The 26,157-nt window shown below is 52.9% G+C and overlaps 8 protein-coding genes across 8 annotated transcripts; 5 read left to right on the top strand and 3 right to left on the bottom strand.

Annotated features, from left to right (window-relative positions):
- Positions 1-307: 307 nt before the first annotated feature.
- J4E87_004976 (uncharacterized protein) lies at positions 308-2,142 on the top strand (the record flags this gene model as incomplete). The annotated part of the gene is made up of 6 exons (XM_049376593.1): positions 308-432; positions 486-827; positions 875-1,238; positions 1,287-1,607; positions 1,658-1,888; positions 1,939-2,142. The coding sequence occupies 6 exons, from the start codon at positions 308-310 to the stop codon at positions 2,140-2,142; spliced, it is 1,587 nt and encodes a 528-aa protein (XP_049233449.1).
- Positions 2,143-2,310: 168 nt separating this feature from the next.
- J4E87_004975 (uncharacterized protein) lies at positions 2,311-4,860 on the bottom strand (the record flags this gene model as incomplete). Its single annotated transcript, XM_049376592.1, has 1 exon — positions 2,311-4,860. One exon carries the CDS (start codon positions 4,858-4,860, stop codon positions 2,311-2,313), a length of 2,550 nt encoding a protein of 849 aa, XP_049233448.1.
- A 4,143-nt stretch (positions 4,861-9,003) lies between these two features.
- Positions 9,004-10,653, top strand: J4E87_004974 (uncharacterized protein; the record flags this gene model as incomplete). The annotated part of the gene is made up of 3 exons (XM_049376591.1): positions 9,004-9,231; positions 9,282-9,338; positions 9,388-10,653. The coding sequence occupies 3 exons, from the start codon at positions 9,004-9,006 to the stop codon at positions 10,651-10,653; spliced, it is 1,551 nt and encodes a 516-aa protein (XP_049233447.1).
- A 728-nt stretch (positions 10,654-11,381) lies between these two features.
- PSF1 (DNA replication protein psf1) lies at positions 11,382-12,185 on the top strand (the record flags this gene model as incomplete). Its single annotated transcript, XM_049376590.1, has 3 exons — positions 11,382-11,408; positions 11,463-11,995; positions 12,092-12,185. 3 exons carry the CDS (start codon positions 11,382-11,384, stop codon positions 12,183-12,185), a joined length of 654 nt encoding a protein of 217 aa, XP_049233446.1.
- Positions 12,186-13,748: 1,563 nt separating this feature from the next.
- On the bottom strand, positions 13,749-17,243 carry PRP5 (pre-mRNA processing RNA-helicase; the record flags this gene model as incomplete). Its single annotated transcript, XM_049376589.1, has 1 exon — positions 13,749-17,243. The coding sequence occupies one exon, from the start codon at positions 17,241-17,243 to the stop codon at positions 13,749-13,751; it is 3,495 nt and encodes a 1,164-aa protein (XP_049233445.1).
- Positions 17,244-17,514: 271 nt separating this feature from the next.
- On the top strand, positions 17,515-19,921 carry ERB1 (Ribosome biogenesis protein erb1; the record flags this gene model as incomplete). The annotated part of the gene is made up of 2 exons (XM_049376588.1): positions 17,515-19,548; positions 19,604-19,921. The coding sequence occupies 2 exons, from the start codon at positions 17,515-17,517 to the stop codon at positions 19,919-19,921; spliced, it is 2,352 nt and encodes a 783-aa protein (XP_049233444.1).
- Positions 19,922-20,325: 404 nt separating this feature from the next.
- On the top strand, positions 20,326-20,640 carry J4E87_004970 (uncharacterized protein; the record flags this gene model as incomplete). Its single annotated transcript, XM_049376587.1, has 1 exon — positions 20,326-20,640. One exon carries the CDS (start codon positions 20,326-20,328, stop codon positions 20,638-20,640), a length of 315 nt encoding a protein of 104 aa, XP_049233443.1.
- Positions 20,641-20,965: 325 nt separating this feature from the next.
- On the bottom strand, positions 20,966-22,894 carry J4E87_004969 (uncharacterized protein; the record flags this gene model as incomplete). Its single annotated transcript, XM_049376586.1, has 3 exons — positions 20,966-21,765; positions 21,819-22,429; positions 22,479-22,894. 3 exons carry the CDS (start codon positions 22,892-22,894, stop codon positions 20,966-20,968), a joined length of 1,827 nt encoding a protein of 608 aa, XP_049233442.1.
- Positions 22,895-26,157: the final 3,263 nt, after the last annotated feature.

The raw sequence follows: 26,157 nt of genomic DNA, 5'->3' as shown, positions 1-26,157 counted from the left end.
TTCTCTCCGATGGTCAAGACGGCAGGCTTCTCGGCATGCGGCCGCTATACTTGGGTCGGTAAATCCATTTTAACCATTTTACCTGGCTGTCCAGGGCTATGACCAACGAGTATGGAGTCTCCATGCGGAGCAGGGACTCGAGTGGAGACGGCTGCTTCAAGCGATATGATTGTCACGTCGAGCACAGCGGCGTGTAGTGCCGACTTTCTCGACCTTTATATTCGACCCTCCCCACGTCTGTGGATCGACAGGTCGAACGACTGACATCTCTGCATCAACCCAAGGCTCTGGACAGGTCCCCGTCAAGATGTTCGAAAGGTTTCCTAAGATTTACAATGTCTACTTCTTGGCAATTGTTGCCACGATGGGTGGCATGCTCTTCGGGTTTGATATCTCTTCGATGAGTGCCATCATTCCGAGTGACCAATATCTGTAAGTCGCAGTGACGTCAAACCCCTCACTTATTGATCCCTAACAACGAACAGCACCTACTTCGACAACCCAACCGGCGTCGTCCAGGGAGCTATTGGCGCGGCCCTTGCTGCAGGCTCAGTGGTTGGCAGTGCTATCGCTGGTCCTATCTCTGACAAGTTTGGTCGTCGCGATGCCCTTATGTTCGCCTGTCTTTGGTGGCTAGTCGGAACTGCGCTGCAGGTTGCTACAACTGGTCGCGGCATGCTCATCGCCGGTCGTGTATTGAACGGAGTCACTGTCGGTATCACTTCGTCTCAGGTTCCTGTCTACCTGGCCGAAATCTCCAAGCACTCGCAGCGTGGTGCAATCATTATTATCCAACAGCTCGCTATTGAGTGGGGTATCCTCATCATGTACGTCCACTGAGCACACGAAACAAGCCCAAGCCAACAGATCGCAGGTACTTCATAGGTTACGGATGTACTTTCATTCCTGGCGAGTCAGCTTCATTCCGTACGGCCTGGGGAATTCAATACGTCCCCTGCGTCATGTTCATGATCGGTCTCCCATTCCTCCCAGAGTCTCCACGATGGCTCGCGAAGGTCGACCGTACAGAAGAAGCAATCCACATTCTGGCCTCCATCCAAGCCGACGGCAACATCGAGGATCCCTACGTCATCGCCGAATACGAGGAGATCGTAACTGCTCTCACAGCAGAACGTTTAGCTCCCCAAGGATGGCGAAAGTTCGTCTACAACGGCATGTGGAAACGGACTCTTGCCGGTTTCTCTGTCCAGGCCTGGCAGCAGCTTTCGGGTGCTAATGTATGTTGAGCATACTTCGCGTAGTACCGTCCTGCTAACAGTTCTCAGGTCATGACTTACTACGTCGTATACATCTTCGCCATGGCTGGTCTTACAGGCAACACCAAGCTTATCTCCTCCGGTGTGCAGTACGCTTTGTTCATCGTCTTCTCGTCCATCATGTTCTTCTTCGTCGACAAGATCGGCCGGCGAACACTTCTGGTTTGGGGAGCCATTGCGATGGGCATATGCCATCTGGTCGTAGCTGGAATGCTCGGCGGGTTCTCCACGTATGTCCCTGAGGGTGTTGGTGGCGACGCGAATGTTGTCATGATGGTCACCGGATCGCCGGCGTACACCGTTATCGCGTTTTCGTATCTTTTGATTATCGTAAGTACCTCTACGAGCTGAACATGAACCACACTAATTCCGCATCTTAGTTCTACGCTCTTACCCTCGCACCCATCTGCTGGGTCTACGCCGCTGAGGTCTGGTCACTAGAAACTCGAGCTTCCGGAATGGGTATCGCAGCGATTGGAAACTGGCTTTTCAACTTCGCCATTGGATTGTTCATTCCACCCGCGTTTGTCAACATTCGATGGAGACTTTTCCTTGTCTTCGGAATCCTCTGCTTTATGGCCGCCGTCCAATTCTTCTTCACCTACCCTGAGGTAAGGAAACCTGGGATATCTGTCATGACTTCTGCTAACTTCTCGGACAGACCTGTGGCAAGACTCTTGAGGAGGTTGAATTCTTGTTCAGCAAAGAGGGCCCACACGCTTGGAAGACCAAGAAGGGTAGCGACAATCTTGCACGCGACCTCGAGAACGTTGCTGCTGCGCAAGCTAAGGGAGAAGCGCTTGCCACTATCAATAATGTCGCAAAGAAGGAGAAGGGCGAGACTGAGACAACGGAAGCGGTCTAAGTGGTCTGGAGTATGCGGCTATCAGCGCGTTATTCACCGAATAGTGTGATGCTCGGTTTGCCTGGAACGAATCGAATTGTTACTTTGGACTCTTACGGCACTTCCTTTCTTGGTTGAAGAAACTAACACAGCAATCTATCGCAGATCATTGCTATTTACATCATGCTACTAATTCCAATCCTCCCGCCAAACCCCCACCTTCTTCAAAAAGTCTACCTGCTTCCCCTTCGCAAATTCCATCGCCCAGTAATTCCCATCCCACCTCTCCCACGCACCCTTCCAGCTCGTATCTAACCACCCCGTCTTCTCAACCGGATACAAAGACCCCATGCCGGATTTCCGCACTTGGTCCATGATGTCGGTCGCAATAGTTCCACCCCTGGCTGTCGATCCGCGAGGTTTGACACTGGCCTTGAAGATCTCTACTTCTCGCGCTTCCTCAAGTTCTTGTTTATACGTGTCTAGTCTGGCTTCGCGCGCTTGGATGGCGGCGGGGAGGTGGCAGCGTGGTATGAGCGGAGGCCTCTTGACGCGTTCGAGTGGATGAGTCCAGTCCGATATCGAAGAAGGGGACGTAGACGATGAGGTATCGCTATCAGGTGTGCGGCTACCAGAGGTACTAGGTGAACGGATAGGAAACGGTGCTTCGCGCATGAACGCTTGTTCCGTTTTTCCGATATGAATATCCCGGGCTTTGACGCTCTTCCTCAGTCTAATCACCGCATCTTCCAAGCGCGTATTAACGCCTTGTTCGCGCTTGTAGTCTCGTTTTAGTGCCTCCTTTACTTGGTCTGCTACTGAGAGCTTTTGTTGGAGGCCTTGGACTTCCCAATGGGCGTGATCTTTGACTTTTTGGTAGTAGTCCCGGATGTATCGGAAGTTCTCCAGCTGTTGCTCGGACATGTTGGCTTCGAACGCGAGGCTGCATTGTTCGAATTGGGTCTTGTTTTGTTCAAGTTCTTCCTTCCAGGTCTTGGCCTCCAGTTCCAACTGGTCGTTTTTGGGGCGAAGCTCTGCGAGCTCTTCTTCCGCTTTGGTAAGGTCTGATTGTAGTTTTTCATTCTCGGGCTGGAGTTGTGACAGCTGTTTCTTTGCTTTGGCGAGCTCCGACTCTGCATCACGGCGCTTCTTTTTCTCCCGTTCGTAGTACTGTTCCCATTCATTCTTACCAGTTTGCATGGGATGCGGACTTGGTAGACCGGGGCTCAACAACCCCTTCCTCTCGATTTCGATGGTCTTTCCCAAACTATTAATCTCGTATTCTTTCTCCGCTAGCTCACGATTCAAATCTTCGATCTGCTCCCTCAACTCTTTAGAGTTTCCATTGAAGTTTTTGATCAGTTTTAGGAATTCACCTCGCAGTTTTCCAGTCTCATCATCTTGCGAAAGACTCAAGAAAACTGCATCGAGCTCTTTGGCCTCGCATTTCGAGATCCGTGGCAAGTTTTCGGCCACTTGGTTGACAACTTCGCAGAGTGTGCGGATAGACTCCTGGTTGTTCTTCAACTTCTCGTCCACTTCTCTCAGTGAGTCATCAAACGACTTGCAGGCAGCAGTCGCATCTTCTGCCTCTGTTTTCTTCGCCGCGAGCTCCAACCGCGTCCGCTCGACCGATGCTCGAAGCTTTTTGTTCTCCGCTTCCACCTCTTCAAGAGGAGGTAATCCAGGTTCGCGTGCGTTGCGCGCTGCAATCTTGGCTTCGCTCTCGCGAAGTTGGACAGATAGCTTCTCGTACTGTTTCTTTAGGTTCGACGCTTCTTCTTTGACGGTTTGCAACTCTTGTAGTACGGTTTCACGCTGTCTCATTGCCTCGTCGCGCTCTTCTTCCACTTGTTGACGTTTGATCTGGAGGTCTTGTATCTCTGCAATGATTTCGGGCGGAACGATAGGCTTTTCTTCATTGCCGTGCGGCGATACGCTTTCGATCTGGTCTTGAGATGCCGCGGTCTGGCTTTCCACATTCTCGACATGATCTTCTTGTGATACTGGAGCCATATCGTCTTGCGTCAAGGGTGATTCCCGTTGTTGTGATTCCTGAACATCAGTACTGGAATTCTCAACGTGATACACCTGTGGCTCTTCCTGGGCTAAGAGATCTTCTAAGTCATACGATTGCTCCTGTTCCTGTATTGTCAACTCTTCTTCGGGCTCTGATACTTGCTCTTGTGCTTGCTCTTCGAGCTCTTCCTCTTCTGGCTTATTTTCTCCTAGATCCTCCTTCTCTAGCGGCTTTCCTTCCAGCCCTTCCCCTTCTAGGATAGGCGGTGCTTCTTCTTCTTCTTCTTCTTCCTCTGCGCATCTCTCGTGTTCCACGTCGCTATCAAACTGACTAGAGTCGTCATCGTCGACGTGTTCCTCATCGTCATCTGCGTCCTCCTCATCAATGTCAACATCAGCATCAACATCATCTACCTCATCATCATCTCCATCCCGCGTAGGCGTACCAGCCCCCCACCGCTGACGACTCTGCGGTCTACTACCAAACCCAGTCGACGAATGCTGCCGCATCGCACTACCTGGCCGGCTCGACGGTTCCTTCGTCGACGCCCCCCTCTTCCCATACTGAGCAAGTTCGATCTTCTCGTTCTTCTTCGCTTCAGATGCTCTGGTCGGGGCAGCGAAGGATGAAGCATTCGTTCGTGTTACGGGTCTGACTGGTCCTTGCTGCTCTTCATCTGAAGAGTTCGGAGATGCAGCTTCGTGGTCAGGGGAAGACATTGGTTTGGTCTCTGTCATAATGCGGGTATCTGTCAGTCAGTCGCGTTCAAATTCGGTGCTGGTTCCCTGAGCCGGGTTTATAGACACGTTTGTGCGATTCATATGATGTCGCGATATAAATCATTGGTACAAACAAATCTTTCCGTGAGCTACATGAATGACTATTCTACGTGCTTGTCTCATTGATTGATCACTCCATTGTCTCATAAGAGGTTTTGTATATCACAGCGCTCCTCATACCGCATCAAGGAGCTAATCTCTAATTGACGCCGTGAACGAGGTGAACCATCTCAGCGGCATAGTGAAATTTGACGAGACACTGTTTCGACTCTCCAAGGCAAAATGTACTCTCTTTGTCAACGTTGCTACTGTGAGAATTGCAAGCAATTGGTATCAGCAGAAACGCAAGGTACTGGTTGTCGACCTCACAGCTGTGACTGAAGTAATAACCACTGAATGAAGTGTGCGCTGCATGACTGGCACCTTGCACTGCGAGGATACCCTGACCTTCCTCTGCACTAGACACAGCCATCTCATATCGCGCGCATTCGCGCAATGTGATGCAAAGTTAGATAGCTCAACGAAAGTACGTTGGGCAGGAAGATGCGAGCTAATGCGAACATGCACTTTCGCCACCCCTACAGGATTCAGCATTTCCCACATCCAGGCTGGCAGCCGTTGTGGATGGGCGTCGACCAACGACTGGGGTAAGCGACAGGAGCGCAGCGTTAGTGACATCACGTGCTAGCGTGTACCGACTCCATGGGGTGGCGTAACACGATGCTAGCTGGTTGAGGAAAGACCCATGTCATCTTTAAGCCGCATCGGTTCAGCAAGGAGATAAGGTGAGTGGAGTGGTGAGCGACGCTGACGTTTTAGCCGAATGGAATGGAGAAGGATTCAGGCCTTGACGTGAAATGAGGGGTAAAGCAAGAGGCGAATGTCCAGGCTGACGGTGGCGCTCAGTCTACAACGACCTTAGTCCACCGTTGGAAAGCGATGATCGAGCGGAAGCCCCGATCTTGCACGTGTTGTTGTGTGACAAGTGCTGCCCTGATGCTGGTGCGCTACTCGTCACATACTTTAGCCGGCAAAACTACGCGAGATAAGCGCCTTCGCGCCAGAAGCGACAGAGGCGTCCCGTTACTGAGCGGCATGCTGGGATATTGCCTCGACGCCATAGATATATCGTAAGCTTTTGCCGGGAGCTTCGTCGACTGTGCCACTGTGCCGTGTCTTCTGATCATTCTGGAACGGGTAAGTTTTCATCAAGGTACATTGAAGAATGTCAGGCAAATCGTGCGATACTTGCATGAGAGCCGTACCAAGCATCAATCCGTATATGGGTACCTCGCGGCATAGTTGCTGGATCGAACTGCGACCGTTGGCCTACTGCAAGAGCGCATACTAGCGTACCAGCGCCAGCTTCCTGGTGCCGGAGGCGTGTATACCTGAGGTGGCTAGGCAACTCCAGCGTGCAAGATGTCATGCAACTGCATCTTCAACGCGAGTGTGCCGGTGGCGCGGCACTTGTCGTGCTGTGAGCAGAAAAGGGCCGAAGCTTGAGCGTAGCTTGCTTCGAGCGCAATGATATTGGTGGTTTCGATCACACTATTGACGGAATTCCCGTGCCAGAAGCTCGTCCCATGGTAACAATGCTGGGAAGTGGGGTAGACCGCTCAACCGCCAAACCCTTCCAGCAAAATGGGGGCCGACCTTGACTCTTGGCGTCCGCGGAATGGTAGTACAACATCTCTTGGTTTGCAATTATTGCAAGGTACCGAGCGCTTTAGGCGTAGATAGTCGTTGTAAAAAGTGGACGGAGGCGCGGGGAGGTCTGTGACCGAGAACATCCGGGTCGATGACGGGTAGAACCAGCGGATCCTATCTCTTTAGCCCGCCGACGGGATCATCGTATGGCAAATTGCGGAAATGGTTTCTTGCAATTGCGATAGCTGGCGAAGGTAACGGAGATATAGCCTATCTGGGTAATGCAGAAGTTGGGTCAGTGGAGGCAGACATTGACAGCTACGGCGTCGATCACACACACGTGCGCAGATGATGCTCTCGACACCTGTGACTACGAGTAGCTCGAGTCGACAATGCTGTACCCACCATGGATACCTGTCATGTGTCCTGATGTAGTCCTCCACGATACTGCCAGAGTACTTTGGCATGGTGATAGTCCGTTTGCGTTCATTCTTGGGTACACCGGTCAGAGAAGCATGCTCAAACAGTACAAACTCATTCAAGCCTCCTGGTTCAAAGCAATACTCCAGACAGTGGTCTCCACTTTTGTTTCGCGCTTGCTCGAACCAATCACTATCGTCTTTGAGGCTCAGCCAAACCTGGTCGCACAAGGCTGTAACTGTTTGGTCGTGATGCCGAAACGGCGATAGTACGCATTCCAAAGGCAGGTCCCCATGTCAACACGATCGACCGGAAGCAACCGAACTTTTCGCTGTATGCATGCAATATGCAGGACCTTACCCAGATGTCCGCGGCCTGTCACCGAAGGACGTTGAGTGCCTGTTGACTGCGACGGGCTTACCCCAACTGTCGTCGCTGCAGCATTTCGGGTTCAATAGCCGAGAGGCAAGATGGACGGAATTATTCTGAGCTTGAGCGGTCAACACAGACCTGAACCTCGCCGCGGGGGCGCATCGTAACCAGCCTGTCGGGATTGCCGTACCGACCCTACCCTTTGTCCGGCGACCGCAAAATCATGATAATGTGTTTGAGATCGAGTGTTTGAGATGTGCTTAGTTTGTCGCCGCCTGTAGATTGACTGCGTAGTTGCATTTTGATGTGCGGTGTGGATGTTAGAAATCGTTGTGTCGTGGTCAGCCCTGCCAAGTATGACCAGCTGTCAGGGATCTGACATAGAAGGCTGCAGCCATCCGTGAACAGCACGTCAGGCTTGACTACGTAGCGAAAGAACCCAAGTTTTGGTCGACCAACCACGTTCGGCCTTGGGAAGATTTCTGGTCATGTACCATCTATGTCATTGGTTGCTGGGAAAGGGTACCGCGAGCCCCCGGTGATGCAATTGGTGCAGGAATGCAGCCCATGTTCTGGCGGAACATAATTTCAGGGGTCGTTCTGGAGGCTAAAGATACCAGTGAGCGTGTGGCTTGCTATAGCGAGCGCCCAGTGCACATGACTGCTGCAAGCCATAGTACACCCCTGCTAAGATTGGTAGACAGCTTCTTGGGGTAGGCGATTTGAAAGGAAGGGCGCCTAGATTGAGAGTAGCTTCCGTCTATAGCTGTCGATGTGGAGGGGCTGAGGGCCGCTTTCAACCCCACAACAGGACGGACATGATATTTTCGACTTCGAAACGTGAACGGACCAGAAGGCTAGGTCTTGCGCCATTTCGCAGGTAGTTCATCGCTTGAGAGGTTCGCAGGCCAAAAGCAGCGCGACGTCTGAGTGTGTCAAGCGCGCCCAGCCAACACCAATCCGGTAGTGCCTTTGTCCATGTTCAGACGACTAAGTACACTATACACATACGTGAGCAGTCGACCTCGAGGTTGTGTAGTCGCTACAAATACCTTCTGGCGACTGATCCCGGACAAAGAATCCTTCTCCGTTGATTTGCCCTTCACACTTTGCTCGAGCTCTGCCTTCGCCACAAAGAGACACGGGCCGGAACAACACAACTCAAACAGTACGGCGGTGTCTGACTTGCAAGTTGGTATCGCATAGTCGTCCACGCTGATTGTCTCTGCACCAAAGCCTTGGTGCCGGTGAGAAGCGGGTAACTGCAACAGGTTCGTTCCCTGAACACTTTGCGAACTGCTATGCATCATTGCGGTGAAGCAAACCCAGCAAAGAGCGACACATTCGCTAGCCGTACTGACACATATCCAGTACAATATCTGGAACAGAACAGTCTCATCCAGTATCTTCTCGAGAGCCCAACGAACGCATCTCGGTATCCAGAAGCAACAAAATCCTCCGGTCTTCATGTTGCGCGGCCTTTGACCAACAGAAGAGTCATTTCATCCATTGCAGTTGCGCTTGCTCTGTTCAACTATCGATCTCCATCGCTTAAGCGTTGCGTTGAGTCCGGAAACAAGGCCAATCGGCAGTCCGCAATCTCCACTGTCGCAGCAACTAACTTGTGCATCAACACTCGCCATGATGAGGGGTGACACGCTCGTCCAACAACATCCTCCGACCCCACCGAATGCTGGGTCAGATTATCAGTCCGGGCTGCACCCAGTTGCGCAATATGGCGTCGATCGCGGCTATTCGTTCGGTGAGACAGGGTACGGCTCGCCAGGCTCGGTGGCGCACGAAGGGATCCCTTCACATGCGTCACATGCCGACAACCATCCTCGTGGGCTCGGACTAGGTATACAATATGTAAGAGTCCCTGCGTCTTCACACATGTAACCATGCTGATCGAGTTACAGGAGGGATATGGTCCACCAGCGGAGTATTACCAGAACGGGCCGTATAACGGCATGCAGGTAAGTAATGTCGCCGATTGTTTCTGACCCGATTGCTAATGGATGGTAGAACGAGCAAGCCTTGTTCTCGCCACCGACACCAAGATCCGCGAACGATGAGGATTCCGGACGTAGGACAACTCGTAGCGGACGAGCAACGACATCGTCCAGTTCTCCACGCCTGAACGAGACCAGCCCTAGACGGAAAGCGACACCGAGAGTGAAGAAGCCGAAAGCACCGAAGAACGAGAAGCACAAGACGCCTAAGCTTACTGCGCCATTGAGCATACTGACTAAGGAGTTACATCATATCCCGGTCAAGAATATGGAGGAATGGGTCAACAGGCCAGCGGATGTCAGGAGACGCGAAGTCGAGAAGAGGAATGGATACATCACTCGTCCCATGAACTCGTTCATGCTGTACCGGTCGGCGTTTGCGGAAAGGGCCAAGTCATGGTGTCTTCAAAACAACCACCAAGTCGTATCGTCCGTAGCGGGGGAGAGCTGGCCGCTGGAGCCGCCGGAGATCCGCGAGCTATACAACGAGTACGCAAAAATCGAGAGGATCAACCACCAAAACGCACACCCGACGTACAAGTTCTCGCCTAGCAAGACAGCAGCGCCGGCTCGTAAGCGAAGAAGCGAGTGGTCTGACGAAGAAGAACCGAGCGACCTTGACGATGCCGAATGGGCTCCCGGTGGTGGCAGGTCTCGTCCCCGACAGGCCAGGAGAATCGATCGATCATTCAGCTATCCGTCAAATGGTGTTGCTGTAGAGTACTTCGATCAGTCGTTCGGACCGAATGGTAATGGTATCAACCGATCGTCCTGGGAGATGACAAACGAAGGGCGACCGATGCCGATGCCGATAAGCCACAACGAGCTCTACAATCAGTACTACCAGACTGCCCCCTACCCGAATATGCAGATTAGTCCGACATACGCAGACGACATGCACATGAGGAGGGTAGACACGCCATCCTCTTCCATGCAGTTCCACTCGAATCCATCGATGCTGGGATTACCTGGAGGTAATGCGAACGATCTTCTGCAACAGCTGCACCCGAACATGAGTTCATCATTCGACGAAGGGCAGCTGGATCCATTGCTGTTGGCTTACGACGGAGGAAATCATTCAGACATCGACCCTTCAGCGTTGCAGAACGCCGTATACCGGAATCCTCATCCGGACATGCAAGAAGATAGGCTTGAGCAGCACAACCTTGATGGCTTGTTGGATCTTCCGCATGATGAGTACCAAGCTTGGCAGTCAGACCCGACCATGGTGTCGCTCGAACAAGAGTCGGAGTTTGATAAGTGGATGGGTGAGCAGTGATCTATATCACGTTAGCTAGTGCATTCTGGGTGGTTATGTTGCTCTTACGCTTACGTGCGACGTCGTTCCTGGCTATTACCGTTCATTTCAGCATCGTTGGGTGGTTTCTGATGAGCGCTTCCATGGTGGGCAGCATTCAAGGCGTTGATCGGACCAAAAGCTCGGGGGCTTAAAGCATTTAGACATGGGGTTATCGCATGCGTAGATCGAGATGTACATATTAGGTCAATCTTCCTTCGCTCTTCTCTTGACGCGATGCTGACGTGATGTCGTGTTCATCGTGCGTATTACCGATCCATCTTTCCGTGTATGCGATAGCATACATGATGCCAGCCGAGGGTTTGGCGATGCTGGCGAATGAGGTTGCGTGGATTGCTGGCGTTGTGGAAGGGATTGCCAGAAGAGGTTTGAAGTTGGACTCGACAAGCCAAGACCCGTCCCCGCCCCACCTGCCCCCGCGTCAGGAACGCGCCTGCCTTCGGGGAGGGTCCAACAAATGTTACTGTTACATCGCATGCGCCAATCGCTCTTGCTCGAACTACGCAGTCTTTGATTCTCTTAGTTAACAATCTGCACAATCCTAATTGTTGCTACCTTTTTACACACAGTATAGTAGCTTACAACTTCTGCGCATCCTACAAATCGCAGTGACGAGTCGCGTTTGCTTGATCGTCACATCTCTGTACCACCAAGAAAACATCTAAGGACCCAAAACACCCACCACAGCCATGTATGGAGAAGCGGCCAACAAGTTGGTATGAACACTCCATCCATACCTCAATACTATACAGCCTCTCTAACCACCCCAGGTCCAAAACGCCAAACGCACCCTCGCCCTCCCCCATCTCCCACCCTACGCCTCGGAGCTCACACGCTCCATAGTGCGCGAAGTGCGCGACCTCGACAAAGACGTTTCATCCATCCTCGCCCCCTACAGCGGGTCTTTCAACCCCAGCGCATCCCCCGAAACCGCCTGCGCCCTCCTCGTAAACCATCTCTGCATGCGCCGGAACAAGCGGTGTCTACTCGCCTACCACCGCGTGCGGAGCGACAAGCTGGAAGAATACTGCTGGGAGGGCGTCGACGTGCTGGAACAACAGGGCAGCAAGGACCATAGCGGAGAAGGGGGGAGGGGCAGTGGAATGGGTGCTGGAGGCGGGAAAGAAGAGAGTAGTTTGAGCCCTGAAGAGGAGGAGTATGTGAGGCAATACAGTGATCTGCTTGCTGCGTATAAGGGGCAATGGACGGATATCGATCTAACGGGGAGTCTGGAGCCGCCGCGCGATCTCTTCATCGACGTGCGCGTCTTGAAGGACGCGGGCGAGATCCAAACAGAGTACGGGTACGTGACCGCCATCTCGGCATGCCGAAGCCTACGACCCTTCCTTCCGCATCCGAAATATTGTACACTAGTCATCATAGCTAACCGACGTCACAGCTCCATAACCCTTACTAAGAACTCCCAATTCTACGTCCGGCAAGGCGACGTCGAACGCCTAATTGCGCAAGGATACCTCCAACGACTCAGCTAATCAACCTGCTACACTTCCTCCGACCGCTTCCTTAACCAGAAACCATTCCTTCGACCTCATCAGCGACCAAAAATCAGTCCAATACATGAAAGATTGACCGCAAACCTCACCCCACCTACCCTTTACCAAGTCCCCACTCTCTCCAACGAAAATCTACCAACCTACCAACCAACCAAATAACCCGGAACGTCCTTCCGCCGACCTACCCTACCGCGTGCATCCTTCGCCATGCACCCTCCACCGCTATCCCCCCCATTTTGTAAAACCCGCCCTGAACCTGGGTTCGCCGAGCCGCATCCGAGACGAAGGGATCTCCAGATCCAGCTGGAGCGAGTGGCGTTGGGGGCGGCAGCAGACAGGGCTGTGCTGTGCGTCTTTTCTGCGAGCAACGCACGCACGCACGCACGTACGCGCCTTACACCTGCATCTGCATCATCAACAGAATAGTCCAGGTTCCTTCTTCGCGAGGTTAAGACATGTATCGACCCTGCAGGTGGTCCTGGACGCTCGGCCTAAAATAGGCGGAGATGCACGCGAAGGAGATATGCAGTGTTGCGGCGTAGGGTTCGGTGGATGTTAGGAGGATGGATGGGAGGACGGCAGAGGGAGTGGAAGATGCAGCATGCGACATGCAGCTATGGCGCCATTACACCTACACATACATATTCCGATGGATATACCCCCGAGGAGGGTTTTTCAGATGATGCAGCTGCAGCTGCAGCTTGGGAGGCGATATGGCGTCAGTGCGGTGCGGCGTGGGTCCTGTAGAGCTGCGTCATCGGTGTTCGGGGCAATACGGCGTAGCCGTACCACGCATCTGGGTCTGAGGAATGAATGAATAAATGTCGGTTCGCGTCTGCATGTATTGATTGTCGCGCAGAGGGTGATCTTGAGGAGAGATTTATTGATGGAGTATACAGGATCGGCGAAGAGGCCCGCTATGAGGTCGCGTTGCAGTATCACGTCTCCGGAGACCGGGAGTCAGTGCCGCCAGGCAAGTTGGGGTAAACAGTGCGAGATATGAGTGGTTAGGAACACGCGAAGAAGTTCATGTGGTAGACAGAAATGCCTCTCATTTGAAAGGTTATCTTAAGCTACACTCTCGTGCCATATCAGGCTGCATGGAAAGCACCAGCGTCAAGACCCCACTCCTTCGTACCAGACATGTTTTACCAGAACTACCAGAGTCAAGCCTCCACACTCCCCTTCCCGCATAGCGCATACCGGCTAACCGTGTAGCCGAGCTCATTAATGTACAATGGTGTCGTTGCCGATAGAGCTCAGCAGCCGAGTAGAAACCTGTGAGGGGTTGTGTAAATCAACGTAGACTGTGAATGGGCGATGAGGTAAGAACTTACGTTTTGGTACAGCCCAGAGGCATGTATCGAAGCACGATCGTGTTTTGTCGAAACCTTCAACTCCGTCCCATGCCCTTCCCATCCATCCATTTGACCATTCCTCCCAATGCAGTGAACTGACGCCATGGAAAAGAAAGCAACGCTGAGAAAGCAACGCTGAGATGAAAGAAAGAAAATCGAGCATACCTTACCGAAGTGAAACTTCTCAAACCACACTGTAACGGCCGGTAGGGCCACGAGTCGCAGAGGCATCCTCGGCCGCAATGGTTCCCTCGCGCAGAAGACGAGTGAGCTCCATCATAGCCTGTGTGACAATGTTCTCGGTGTCACCCTCGACGAGAATGTACAACTTGGGTAGATCATTCTCACCAGGCTGCTTGGGAGTGGGGTAGTAGTTGCCCTTGGTCGTGATGGAAACACCAGTCTGCTCCAGAATCTTGGCGACGTTGGTGCGGTTGGTGACGGCCCATCGAGCCTTCTGAGGAAAGTCGTTGATCTCGATGGTTGAGTGGTAGAGACCAGCATCGGGGCCCTTGTTATCGATGGGCTGACCCGCGTGGATCATACCCTTCTTGCTCAGCCTGCCGTCGACCTTGGAAGCAGCGGCCATGGCTCGCTCGCGCGCGGTCATCGGCTTGCCAGAAGCGGCAGCGTCGGGGCGCTCAGTCTTGCTGACCACAATCTTGCTGTTCAGCAGCTTCATCCAGTGTGGTTGATCTTCTTCGGCAGCTGCAGCAGGACCAGAAGCGTTGACAGCACCAGCTGGGCCAGCGACCTCGGGCTTCTTGATGAGTGGTGCAATCTCTTCTTCGTCTTCACTCTCGTCAACACCTTCCAGCTTAAGTTGACGCTTCTCGCGCTTCTTCTCAAGTGCGCGTGCTGCATCGAGCTTGTCGAGACCCTTGCCACCGAAACCGCCATAGTACTTCTCGGTGCCTGCCTTGGCCTTCTCATGGAATGTGTTAGCCATCTCCTGGAGCTCTGGAGGCACTTCTGTACCGCTCTCCTTGAGTGCCTTGACGATGTGAAGAGCGAAGCGCTCTTGACCGGGGTTCTCGATAAGCGTAACAGCGGTACCTTTGTTGCCAGCACGGCCGGTACGTCCGCAGCGGTGCACGTAATCTTCTAGATGGGTTGGCGAATCAAAGTTCAAGACCATAGCCAGTCCAGGGACATCAAGACCACGGGCGGCTACAGATGTGGCAATGAGAATCGAAAGAACACCTTGCTTGAAGTCGTTGATCGCTTCGTTGCGATCAGTCTGATCTTTAGCTCCGTGAATCGTGTTGACAGAGAAATACTTAGACTTGTAAAGCTTGGACAGGAGATCTTCGGCTGTCTCTTGCCGCTCAGTGAAGATCAATACCTGGGCATTCTCGTCTTCAGAGAACAACTGACCAAGATACAGTAGAGTCTTGTTGATCTTCTTCTCATAACTGTTCGGTACGACAGAGATGATTTGAGTGATCTCGGGAGCTACCTTGCTCTTACCACCGATGGTGATCTCGGCTGGGTTGTGCAGTGCTTTGCGAGCCAAAGATTGCATGTTCTTGGGCATAGTTGCTGAGAAAAGGACAGTCTGGCGATCAGGACGTACATTCGCAAGAATCTTCATGACTTGAGGCTCGAAGCCCATATCGAACATGCGATCAGCTTCATCAAGGACAACGTAAGTGATGCGGCGGAAAGAAAGCACTCGTCCTTGGTTGACGTTGGTCAGATCAATCATTCTGCCGGGAGTTGCACATAGGATGTGGATGCCACCACGCTTGATCATAGCAATTTGTTCAGAGATGGGCTGACCACCATATGCACACTTGATGGTGACACCCGATGCTGCAAGGAATGGCTTGAGCTCGTTGACAATCTGCAGTGCTAGCTCTCGGGTTGGGGCGAGAATGAGTCCGATAGGCCCATCAGTTGGTTTCAGTGGGCGTTGATCAAGGACATGACGAATCATAGGGATACCGAATGCAAGTGTCTTTCCAGAACCGGTCTTGGCGACTCCGATGAGATCTCGGCCAGAGAGAATTGCGGGTACACCTTGAGACTGGATACCTGTAGGCCTCTCGTAGCCGATCTTGGTGAAGACGTCCATGGTAGCTTGCAGCAGGCCCATCTGCGCCCACTTGGTGACAGGACGGGGAACATCGTCAGGCTTGACTTTGATGCCGTCGAGCTCGTGGCGAAGATCTGCGACCTCCTCAGGTGTCATCTGTGCAACTTCGGAGGGCTCAGTGTAGAAGTCTTTCCTAAACGGTTCGTACTCAACTTTATCGTGGTTGACGGTAGGCACCTCCTTCTTCTTCTTTTTCTTGGCAGCGCGAAGTTCGTTAAGGTCCTCATGTTCGACGGAAGTCTCGACAGTCTCAAGCTCGTCGGCAAACATAGTCTGACCCGAAGGAGCTCCGCGGCTTGGTTGTGGCTCGGTGAGATCGGCCATGAAGGCATCGAGAGGATCGACGTCATCTTCTTCGGCGCCTGCATTTTCGTCAACTTCCATCTTGTCGTCGGCAGGGGCTTCGACAGCAGTTGCCTCTTCCATGGCAGTGTCCTCTTGGTTCTCGTTGGCGATCTCAGCGCGACGCTTCTCAAGGCGAGCTTGAAGCTCCGCGTTGTTCTCGTCATCACTGCCGATGTCACTCATTGGAGAGTCCGCATTGTCGCCGTCGGCTTCGAGCAGAGGTGCCTCGTTGGCGTCGAATTCGGGGAGGGCCTGTAGCTTGCGCTTGCGGGTCGGGCCTTCCTCGTCGAGCAATGCCTTTCTGGAATTCTCTTCCTCGGTCTCAGCAGCAGTCTTAGTCTTGAGACCGAACGAGCCAATGTTGCCATTGCCCTTAACAATGGGAACGTCTGTAGGTGTGAGCTTGTGGTTCGTGGAAATAGGACTGGGGATGAACATACTGCTAATGTTGGTGACAGTCTTGCCTGCAGGCTTGGCCATGTCTAGAGGACGGGCTGCGGCGGAAGCATCCAGTCTGAAGGTCGACTTCTCGGGCTGCTTCTGCTTGACTTTCTCAGTAGCACTCTTCTGCGGAATGACTTTGGTCTTAGCGGTATCAACAAGCTTGGCCTCAGATGCCGGAGCTGGCGGGGGAGTCGCAGTGACTGACGGGGTGGCAGGTGCAGTGGCAGCTGGCGAAGCACCGGAGCCGGGTGTGTCAGTCTTCTCTTTGAGCAGGCGCTCGGCATTGAGCTTCTTCCACTCAGCCAGCTTCGCAGCGCGGTCTGCAAGCTTGTCCTTGGCTTGTGTCTCGGGGTCTTTCTTCCTGTCGTCGCGCGAGGAGTGATCTAGCCGATCGCGCCTGCTGTCGTCGCGTCTGCCGTCATCGCGCCTCCAACTGTCTGAGCCAGGTGCAGGTGTAGCAGATGAACGGGAACCAGGTCGACGGGAAGTGGAGCGGCGACGCCGGTCTCTATCACCGTCGCGGTCGCGCCTGTAGCTGTCTCCGCGGTCGGCACGGTCTCCTCGGTCACGGGATCGGTCGCGGCGGCGAGGCGGGGAGCGCGAACGACGACGGTACGTGTCGCCGCGGTCGCGGTCTCGACGGTCAGGCTCTCGACGGTCATCGCGGCGGTCTCGGCGGTCACGGTCGTCTCTGAAGCGACCCTCGCCGTAGCGGTCTCCACGATCTCCGCGGTCGCGGTCGCGGCGCGGGGAATGGCGCCTACGATCGTAGTCAGAGTGGCGCGTCGCCATGGTGAGTCGGTGGAATTACTGCTGCAATCAGTCTGGGGTGGTGTCTTGGCGTAGCAGATGCGGGTGGTGGTTGCAATTGCGTGGGGTAAACAGAGAGTTGGAGTTGCGGAGTTTGCGATAAAGTTGCTGTAGAGGCCCCGAGGATATGCTTGGCTGATGGCAGCCTGGCACGTGCGACGCGCTAAAACCGAAATCTTGAACGCTAGCGATAATTTTTGGGAAGTTGCGACAGTCCGCGGTGAACGTGACGAGGAAACATCAATCGCCGAAAATGTCAAGCAACCCGCGCAAGAGAAAGGTAGTGACGCGTCCGGCGCCCGAGCCCAGTGACTCGGAAGGTGAATTGGCCGACGGACTGCTCGAGGGCATCCTGTCGCATTCCGAGGACGACTCGGACGACAGCCAAGATGAAGGCGCCGATACCGATGCTAGCAGTGTGATCGAGGGTCTTTCCGACGAGGATGAAGAGGAGGAGGAAGACAGCGATGCAGAGCAGATTCGTGAAGAAATGCGCAACCTGAATACCTCGGATGTTCCACTGCGCAAGAAGAATGGCGTACCTACCCACGAGATGGATCTGGACGTGGGTGGCACAAATGGGGAACTAGAAGACGATGAAGACCTGAAGCCCAACTACACTGTCACCACCGATGCGCACGGCAACACTCGCTACATCTACAAAGAAATCGACCCAGTCTACGAGTCTGACGATTCTGACGCCGAAGCTACCAACACGATCGGCAACATCGACCTCAAGTACTACGATGAATACCCGCACATTGGCTACGATATCAACGGCAAGAAGATCATGCGTCCGGCAAAGGGAGAGGCGCTGGATGCGCTGTTGGACAGCATCGACATACCCAAGGGCTGGACAGGCTTGACGGATCCCCAGACAGGAAAACCGCTGAATCTATCGCCCGAGGAGCTCGATGTACTCAAGAGGCTCACAAGGAACGAGATCGTGGAAGATGGTTACGACCCATATCCAGAGATGGTCGCCTACTTCTCTGGCGTCAACACGGAGATTATGCCACTGAGCGCTGCGCCAGAGCCCAAGCGACGATTCATCCCCTCCAAGCACGAAGCGAAGCGCGTCATGAAGATCGTCAAGGCGATTAGGGAAGGCCGCATCAAGCCATACAGGGCACCGGAGGAGCAGGAGGAAGAGCAAGACGTTTTCACTTTTGACGTATGGGCGGACGAGAAGCCCCGACCCGATAACACAATGCACATTCCCGCCCCCAAGCTGCCACCGCCTGGCTACGAAGCGAGTTACCACCCACCGCCCGAGTACTTGCCAGATAAGGTCGAGGAACAGAAGTGGCTGGAGCAAGACGATGAGGAGCGGGAGACAGACTTCCTGCCCAAGAACTACGATGCGCTGCGCAAGGTCCCTGGTTACGAGACATTCGTCAAGGAACGGTTTGAGCGAAGCTTGGATCTCTACTTGGCTCCCCGTATCCGGAGAAACCGACTCAACATCGACCCTGAATCACTGCTACCTAAGCTGCCGAACCCTGAAGAGCTCAAGCCTTTCCCGACTACATGCGCAGCGATATACCGCGGACAAGAAGGACGCGTACGTTGTGTTTCGGTCGATCCTAACGGTATCTTTGTTGCCAGTGGAGGTGACGACGGCTACGTAAGGATCTGGGAGCTGTTGACCGGTCGCCAGGTCTGGAACGCAAAGCTATCAGATGAGGAGGCCGTGGATGCAGTACAATGGAGACCCACCAAGGAGACATCCGTGGTAGCTGCTGCTTGCGGTGAGAACGTCTACCTAATCGTACCTTTCGCACTCCTTTCACCGGACGTAGAGCAAGCCAGTCGCGAGGTCCTCGACGCTGGTTGGGGTTACGCAGCCTCGAAGCCCACCACAACAACATTTGGCGAGGCACCTAAAGCAGCACCAGGCAAGTGGAGTCGTCCAGGAGCCCGTTTGGAGAACAAGGGCGTCCTCGTTCAAGTCGAAGTCCGAGCAGCAGTCAAGATTGTCAACTGGCACCGGAGAGGAGACTACTTCGCCACCGTATCGCCCCGCGGTCAAAGCACAGCAGTTGCCATCCATACCGTCTCGAAACACCTCACTCAACTGCCTTTCCGCCGCCTCAAGGGTATCGCGCAAACCGCCCAATTCCACCCCTCCAAAGCCATCTTCTTCGTCGCCACCCGCAACACCATCCGCAGCTATGATCTCGCCAAGCAGGAACTCGTCAAGATCTTGCAACCAGGTGCTAAATGGATCTCGTCCATAGATGTGCATCCCGGTGGTGACAATATCATTGTCGGAACATACGACAAGGTAAGTTTCCCATATACCATAACACTAGCAAAGCAGAAATTAACTCCCCATCTAGCGTCTCCTCTGGCACGACCTCGACCTCTCCAACAAACCCTACAAGACCCTCCGTTTCCACAAGGAAGCTATCCGTTCAGTGCGCTTCCATCAAGGAGGTCTGCCCCTCTTCGCCGATACCTCCGACGACGGCACTATCCAGATCTTCCACGGAAAGGTCGTGGGTGACCTTATGGAGAACGCGACTATCGTTCCTTTGAAGGTACTGCGCGGACACAAGGTCAAGAGCAGGCTCGGTGTTATGGGTCTGGACTGGCATCCGAGGGAGCCGTGGTGTGTGTCGGCTGGTGCGGATGGAACGCTGAGGCTGTGGAGTTAGATATGGGATATGTAATATGCCTCTTTTACATGACTTGCATTCGCGTGGCGTTGGAGCAAGGACGGAAAATGCAACAATTCTATGCTTTTATCCGAATATTATGCTCTTTGAGTCACTTGTGGCCTGCAATAGTTTACTGTTGGACGCACCGCTTGAGAAGGCTCCGGGATGTTACAAATCCGACTTCTTTGACCATTATCGAATCACCAAAAGCATACCAGGTAGTACGTCATCATGCATCACAAGGCGTGCCATAACGCCAACCCACATGTCACCTTCTGAAAGTACTTGACCATTCACAGCCTTGCCTCTTCCTTGAGGCTTCCTATCTCAGCTTCTTAAAAGATCTCCGAACCTACAAACTCACTCAACGTCCTTTACCGCCTCGACATAACCCGTCCGTCATGGCTTTGTCCACTCCTTCCAGCCCTCTCCTCCGTCTCCCTAAAGAACTGCGCTACGAGATCTACGACTACCTCTTTCGTCAGGAGCCCAAGCAAAATCGGACCGCACACCCACAAGAGCGACTAATCACCTACATCGACCGAAGCGCACCAACCGAACTATCTATGACATGTCGCTTCCTCTGCGACGAGATTCACGCCTACTTCTACTCAAAAGCTACCTTGGGTGTCTACCCACTTGCCCGCTCGTGCATCTTCGAGAGCTCGATCGAAGCAATCGCCCTCCGCGCCAGCGCTGGACCTTGGGCCGGATAATTGCTGCATGTCGTAACAAGTCTGGTAGTTACTGGCTGACTGGAAGCAAGAAGGAATGGTCGTAATCATGGAGAGTTTGATCGCGAAGGACGAATGTGTAGTCGCTGCAAAGCTGTGTGGGCGAGAGATTATACACTCCCTAGGTGCCTAGGTACTACAACTTTCCGAAACATGCAGATGTGATCAGTCCATATACCCCATGGTTGTCCGAAGCTTTTACCTCACCTCAAGCCTTCATGGCGAGGAATCTCAAATTAGCAAGCGCATCACGTATCGTCTCAGTTGCGTCTTACGTGTAGTCTATCTTGTGTCTACATCCACCCATTCACTCATCCCTAAACCACACCAACAATCTCTCATTGAACTTCCTCACACCCTTGAAAGCCTCTGGCCCATTACAATCCTGAAACTTCGTTAATCCATCAAACATCATCATAAGATCATTATCAAACCCATCACCAAGCACCCTCCCACTCTCTTCCCCATCCCCAGCATCCTTCAGATCCACAAAAGCTAGAATAGCCTCCGCATGCGGTATATCATTCAACCCTCTCAGAAACTCCTCCCACTGTCTTCCCGGCGACCCAAAGTAACCCGTCACGCTGCGAAAAGCAGCGAGACGGTGACGCATACTCATCCATTTCTCGAACGCGAGATGCAGGCGAAGCGCACTATCCTTGCGATCAGCATGCCACGCATCAGCGTTGGTGCAGTGAAATTGATTGAGTAGGAAATCCATGCGTTCTTCAGCCGCGGAATCATAGTTGGTGGGATCGAAGTTCTTGATGCCGTTTAGGTAGGAGACAAGAAGTCTATAGAGTTCGAGACGGTATATGCGCGCTTGGCGGGTCGTGGGGGAGGGGTCGGAGATGAGGGAGCGGATTATGGCGTCGGTGTATGCATCGCTTGATGTATCTTCGTCGATTTGGATGATTTGGCCACTTGGAGGGTAGATGATAGCATCTACTGCATCGTTTTGCGTTTGTGTGTCTGGTATGACCGAGTCTTGTCTGAGCGGGTTTCGGTAGGTGCCCGATGGGCCGGCGGCGTTGTTGATGTCATTTTCGTACTCGTACTGCATGTCATCTGCATTGTATGTGGCGATGTCGTTCTGGATTCGCGAGTCTTATGCAGGTTGGCTTAGATGTTTGTTGTTGCTCGGGGAGCAAAGAACTTACCGACTTCTCCTGGGTTGGTCTCCTCCGCATCGACCACCGTTTCCGCATCTGCAGTTTCTTCACGAGGCGGTGCCCAAGTCGCGTCTGAGTCGTATGTGGACTCTCTTCGTCTTCCAAACGATGAGCGGCCTAGATTCGGAAACGCGGGAGGAGATATAGGGGAGAGCGTGGGAGGGGATATGGGGATCGAGTAGGGATCTCGTGACTGATTAGTGAGGACAGGAACCGTTCGACCGCCCTTTGAAGGCTTCGGAAGCTTCCCAGAAGGTGTTCGTTCGTGGGAATATTGCGCTTTCCTCTTACTCGGGGTTGTGGTCTTGTTCACGGAGGTGAAACCAGTGCTTGTAGCCTTCTCGTTGACATTGGTGGATGCCGTATCTCTGCGCGGTTCCGGTGTTGGATACATACGTGGTGGCTCTGGCGCCCGAAACGATCCACCTATGATTCTGGGGCTGTCAATTTCTGCGAGATCTTCGACGGTATCTTCATTCTGTTGATCTTGAGATGGACTTAATTCGCGAGTCCGGCCTTTTGCTTTCCCTTTTCGTGGAGTCGCCCTGTACTCTCTGACCACGGTACATATGAGCCAGCATCGGATGTAGAACAGAATACTAAGAGGGAGTCAGTAAGGTCGTTTATGAGAACGCATCAAGTGCTCACTTCTGGCGGTCTTTTGGGTCGTCCCAGTCCTGCTCCTCGATGCCGTTTCCTTGGGATTCACCTGACGAGCGTATTTCGCCGTCTTCTATACGGCCCCATATCTTCACTCCAAATTCTTGTCCGAGCCGGAGGACATCTTCCGAGAAGGCATTCTCCTCAGCCAGGTAAGTATGGAGTTCTTCAATGGTGCCACGATACGAGGTAGCGAACGACTTTGCTATTCCCTCAACCACTCTTTGCAGTTCGTTAGCCTTGTCGGCCTTTTCCTTGTTGACAAAGTAGCCGTGTTGCTCATCGTGTAACTTCTCACTGATCAAGCCAAGTGACTCCCAGGCATGCATCGCTTTCTTACGCTTGTTAATACAAGCGTCAACGAACGCTGCACGATCATCTTGAGAATTGAGTGGAGGTGCCATAATGGTGTGAGAAAGAATGATGAATATGGCATTTTGAAATCGGTTGGAGTGGCGAATATAACCAACGTCCCATCAACACTCTCGTGGAGGCTGCGCGAAACAACCTGTCGTGCATGGCTGAGACTACCCGCGCATAAACGAAGTTGTGGCGTTGTCGATATCCAAAAGCTGAACAAGTTCATGCGATACGCTCACAAAAGTCGCGAAAAGGGTACTGATATGCGCTGCCCAGTCGCTTGTCAGAACATGGGACATCTTTCGACTGGTTGTGTTGCTGCTGCCTACCCGACTTTTCGCGGGCTGTGCAGGCGGCGCAGCCTCGCGACGTGCGCCAGAACCCGGCTGCGCATGCCAAATCTTGTCACAGCTTTGTCTTGGAACGAAACCTGATAGATAAGGAAATTTGAAATCGTGATTGACCGTGTCTTTGGAGATGTCTTTGAATTGTTTCCAGCATCCGTGTTGGGCCTGAGGATGTACGTGGGGTGGGTAACGGTAATGATTACCAGTAAGAGGTGTGCTCTACGCGCCACTACTCTGGAGTGTGACCGAAGTCGCTACACCCAGACAATGCGATAGGATGAAAACTTCCGACCCCATCATCACCCCAGAAGCCTCGCAGTCAATGCTTGATCAGTCGTTGGCTTCGCTTCAGCCCGCAGCTGACCAACGAGGCGGCTCGGTCCGATGCCGGCCATTCTCCAGGTACTTGGTAGGCAGAGACTGGTGAACTATGATGGCTTTCCTTTCGAAGCAAGAGGAATCGCTCATAAGATATTTGCGCTATGGCTTTGCGCGCCTTCCTCCACCAAAGTCTGGAGAAGCCTCACGGTCGTACTCGTGTTGTATCCAGTTTGCCGCTCAACCTCGTTCAAGACGTTCCAGATACGCGCCTTTCTTGAGATCCCATGGATGTGTTTCGCGGCTAGAACGTATCAGTTACCGTTTCGCTGTGATCGTAAAATCATTTGACTATGTGTAGCCGGAAGGATGGATACGTACCATAGAAAAGACCATGCGTAGAGAATACCATCAGCGATGGGGGGAAATCTGATATTGCTATGTCGGTTATCTCCATAGCCTGCTCTTGAATCAGAGGAATGTAGGCCTCGTCTTGAAGCTCCGGCTCTGCATAGAGCAGAATATGTGTTATATGATACCCTGGACCCGTTAGATCATGTTGAGCGCTACGTGCTTCTATAAACGTACAAAATGCTGTGGCGGCTGCGGCCGCCACTGGGAAGTATACTTTGCCAAAGCCATCTTCGTCTTTCTCCCCGTATGAAATACCAACAAACGTGTCAGAAAGCCCCCTTCGCCACATTTCGATCTCGTGCAGGAAGCTTTGGCGCTGCTCTTTACCTGCTTCAGTTCGTCCATCTGGTCCAAAAATGAGATTGAGAACTCGCGCTAATATCCAAAGCATGTGGTTTCCCAAAACATCTTCTCTAGTCTCACCCTCTACCCAGGACACCTCCCACTCTGCAGGGTCTAGTACCAGAGGCTGCTCGCTAGCCATAGCTACAACGATCTCGTGTCGGATATAGATCCAGAAGTTGGCCAGATCAGTGCCGCTTGACTGTGCAGTAACATGTCGTGATTTGATTAGTACTGTAAGGCCTAGGAAGTGTCGCCGATAGTCTTCAGAGCGCAAAGCTCCGTGGATTTCGTAGCTCAAGAGCAGCATACTTGCGGTAAGCGCATGTTCGTGCGAAGGCATGCTCAAAGCTTCTATGAGTAGGCGCAACGATTCGCCATAATGCTTGGAAGCTGTGACTTGCCAAGAAGGATCATGGCTCGAATTGGAAAGGGCAAGATAGTTGGCGGTAAAGGCGCATACACAGTGAAACAGAAGCGGCGATCTGAGGACCAGCTGTGGGATTTTGTGCTGAAAGGTGCTGGCATGATCAAAGATATCCATCCATGTTGCGACGGTGCGTACATAGGTCTGGAGTAAAAAGGCGCTTTCTGGTGTCAAGCGTACCTTCTTCGGACCGTTCGCTTCGTCGGAACCTGCTGTCGTGACTCCATTAGCAGGTATGTAGTTCTGATTTGACAAAGAGTTTTCAGGAAGATCAAGATCATTCATTCGTGTCCTAAACACGTCAACGAGAAGCGGCGCATCATTGTTTGGTTCGTCCGGTGTTGTATCGACACGAGGAGTAGCCCATACGATCTCCTCGGATAGCTCGCAGTCGAGGTTGAGACGCTCGCAATTCCCGCATACTGGCCTTTTCTCATCGCAGCGGGTGTGACGGCGTTTGCAGGTGGCGCTGGAGCGACTCAGTCAGCCAGAAGTACAGGTTTTCGCGATGAAAATAGCAGCCAGACGTACCAGCCTTGATGGCATTAGCTTATCTCAGCATCGCAGCAGAGTTTCATAGATCACGGCACATACCTGTTCTACTGCGCGGGCCGCCTCTCCGCTTCATTTTCAATCTTGTATCGCCACTCATTATTGGTTGAGGTGCAGTTGTAGAGTTGTGAGTGGATGGCTACATAGATGCTTTCGGAGATCAGCGATCCGGCAAGTCCAGATCCGCTCTAGTGCGACGCGCCGTGCGCGTATGCGCGACATCCGCCGGGACGCACATCGCACACGCACATCACATTTGGCAACCTTCACTTCCAAGGTTGCAATGCGGCTGTGTTCCTACTTTGATATATGACCGAGCGAAAGTCAATATATCACCACTAGTTGCAGTCGGAGAAGGCCGGTTTCACGATGTCTTCATTGAGCTTTCGCGGGAGGAGCTGGTTGAACGCGCACTGGGCGAACAAGTTAGTTACCACACGCCACTTCAAGGGCCTACTGACCTGCCGCAGCTACTTCTTCACGCCGAATCAGAAGGCCGCGCGCATCGTTTCAACATTCTCTGGCCGTTAGGGGATCAAATTCTACATCTGGATAGAAGTGTGATCAGCAAAATGGGCTGTGACGAGAAATTCCCCGTGGATACCAGCAGGGGTTTCAGGATGCTCTCGCAGCGCGCATATACCAGCGATCATCGACCGAAACGACCTTGTATCAATCACATGCTCGTATAGCCAACTCTGACCGAGAATTCGCAATACTCCTTGCACCCCACGGCGTGGGGTACGAACGTGCGAAAAGTGTACGCAAAGTTTACGAGAGTCCCCACAGTTGTTCGTGAGTTTCCGAAGTCAATCTGCTCAGCTCATTCCTCGGAGCCACTCGTTCAGACTACTATGATTCAGCATCCCTGCGACCCCTGCCAGATCTGAGGGCTGTGTACTATCCA

The sequence above is a fragment of the Alternaria ethzedia genome, assembly GCF_023757985.1.
Source record: "Alternaria ethzedia strain BMP 0044 chromosome Unknown scaffold_10, whole genome shotgun sequence".
Taxonomy (NCBI): domain Eukaryota; kingdom Fungi; phylum Ascomycota; class Dothideomycetes; order Pleosporales; family Pleosporaceae; genus Alternaria; species Alternaria ethzedia.
Note: the sequence above shows the minus strand (reverse complement) of the source record. Positions and strands in the feature narration are given on the sequence as shown.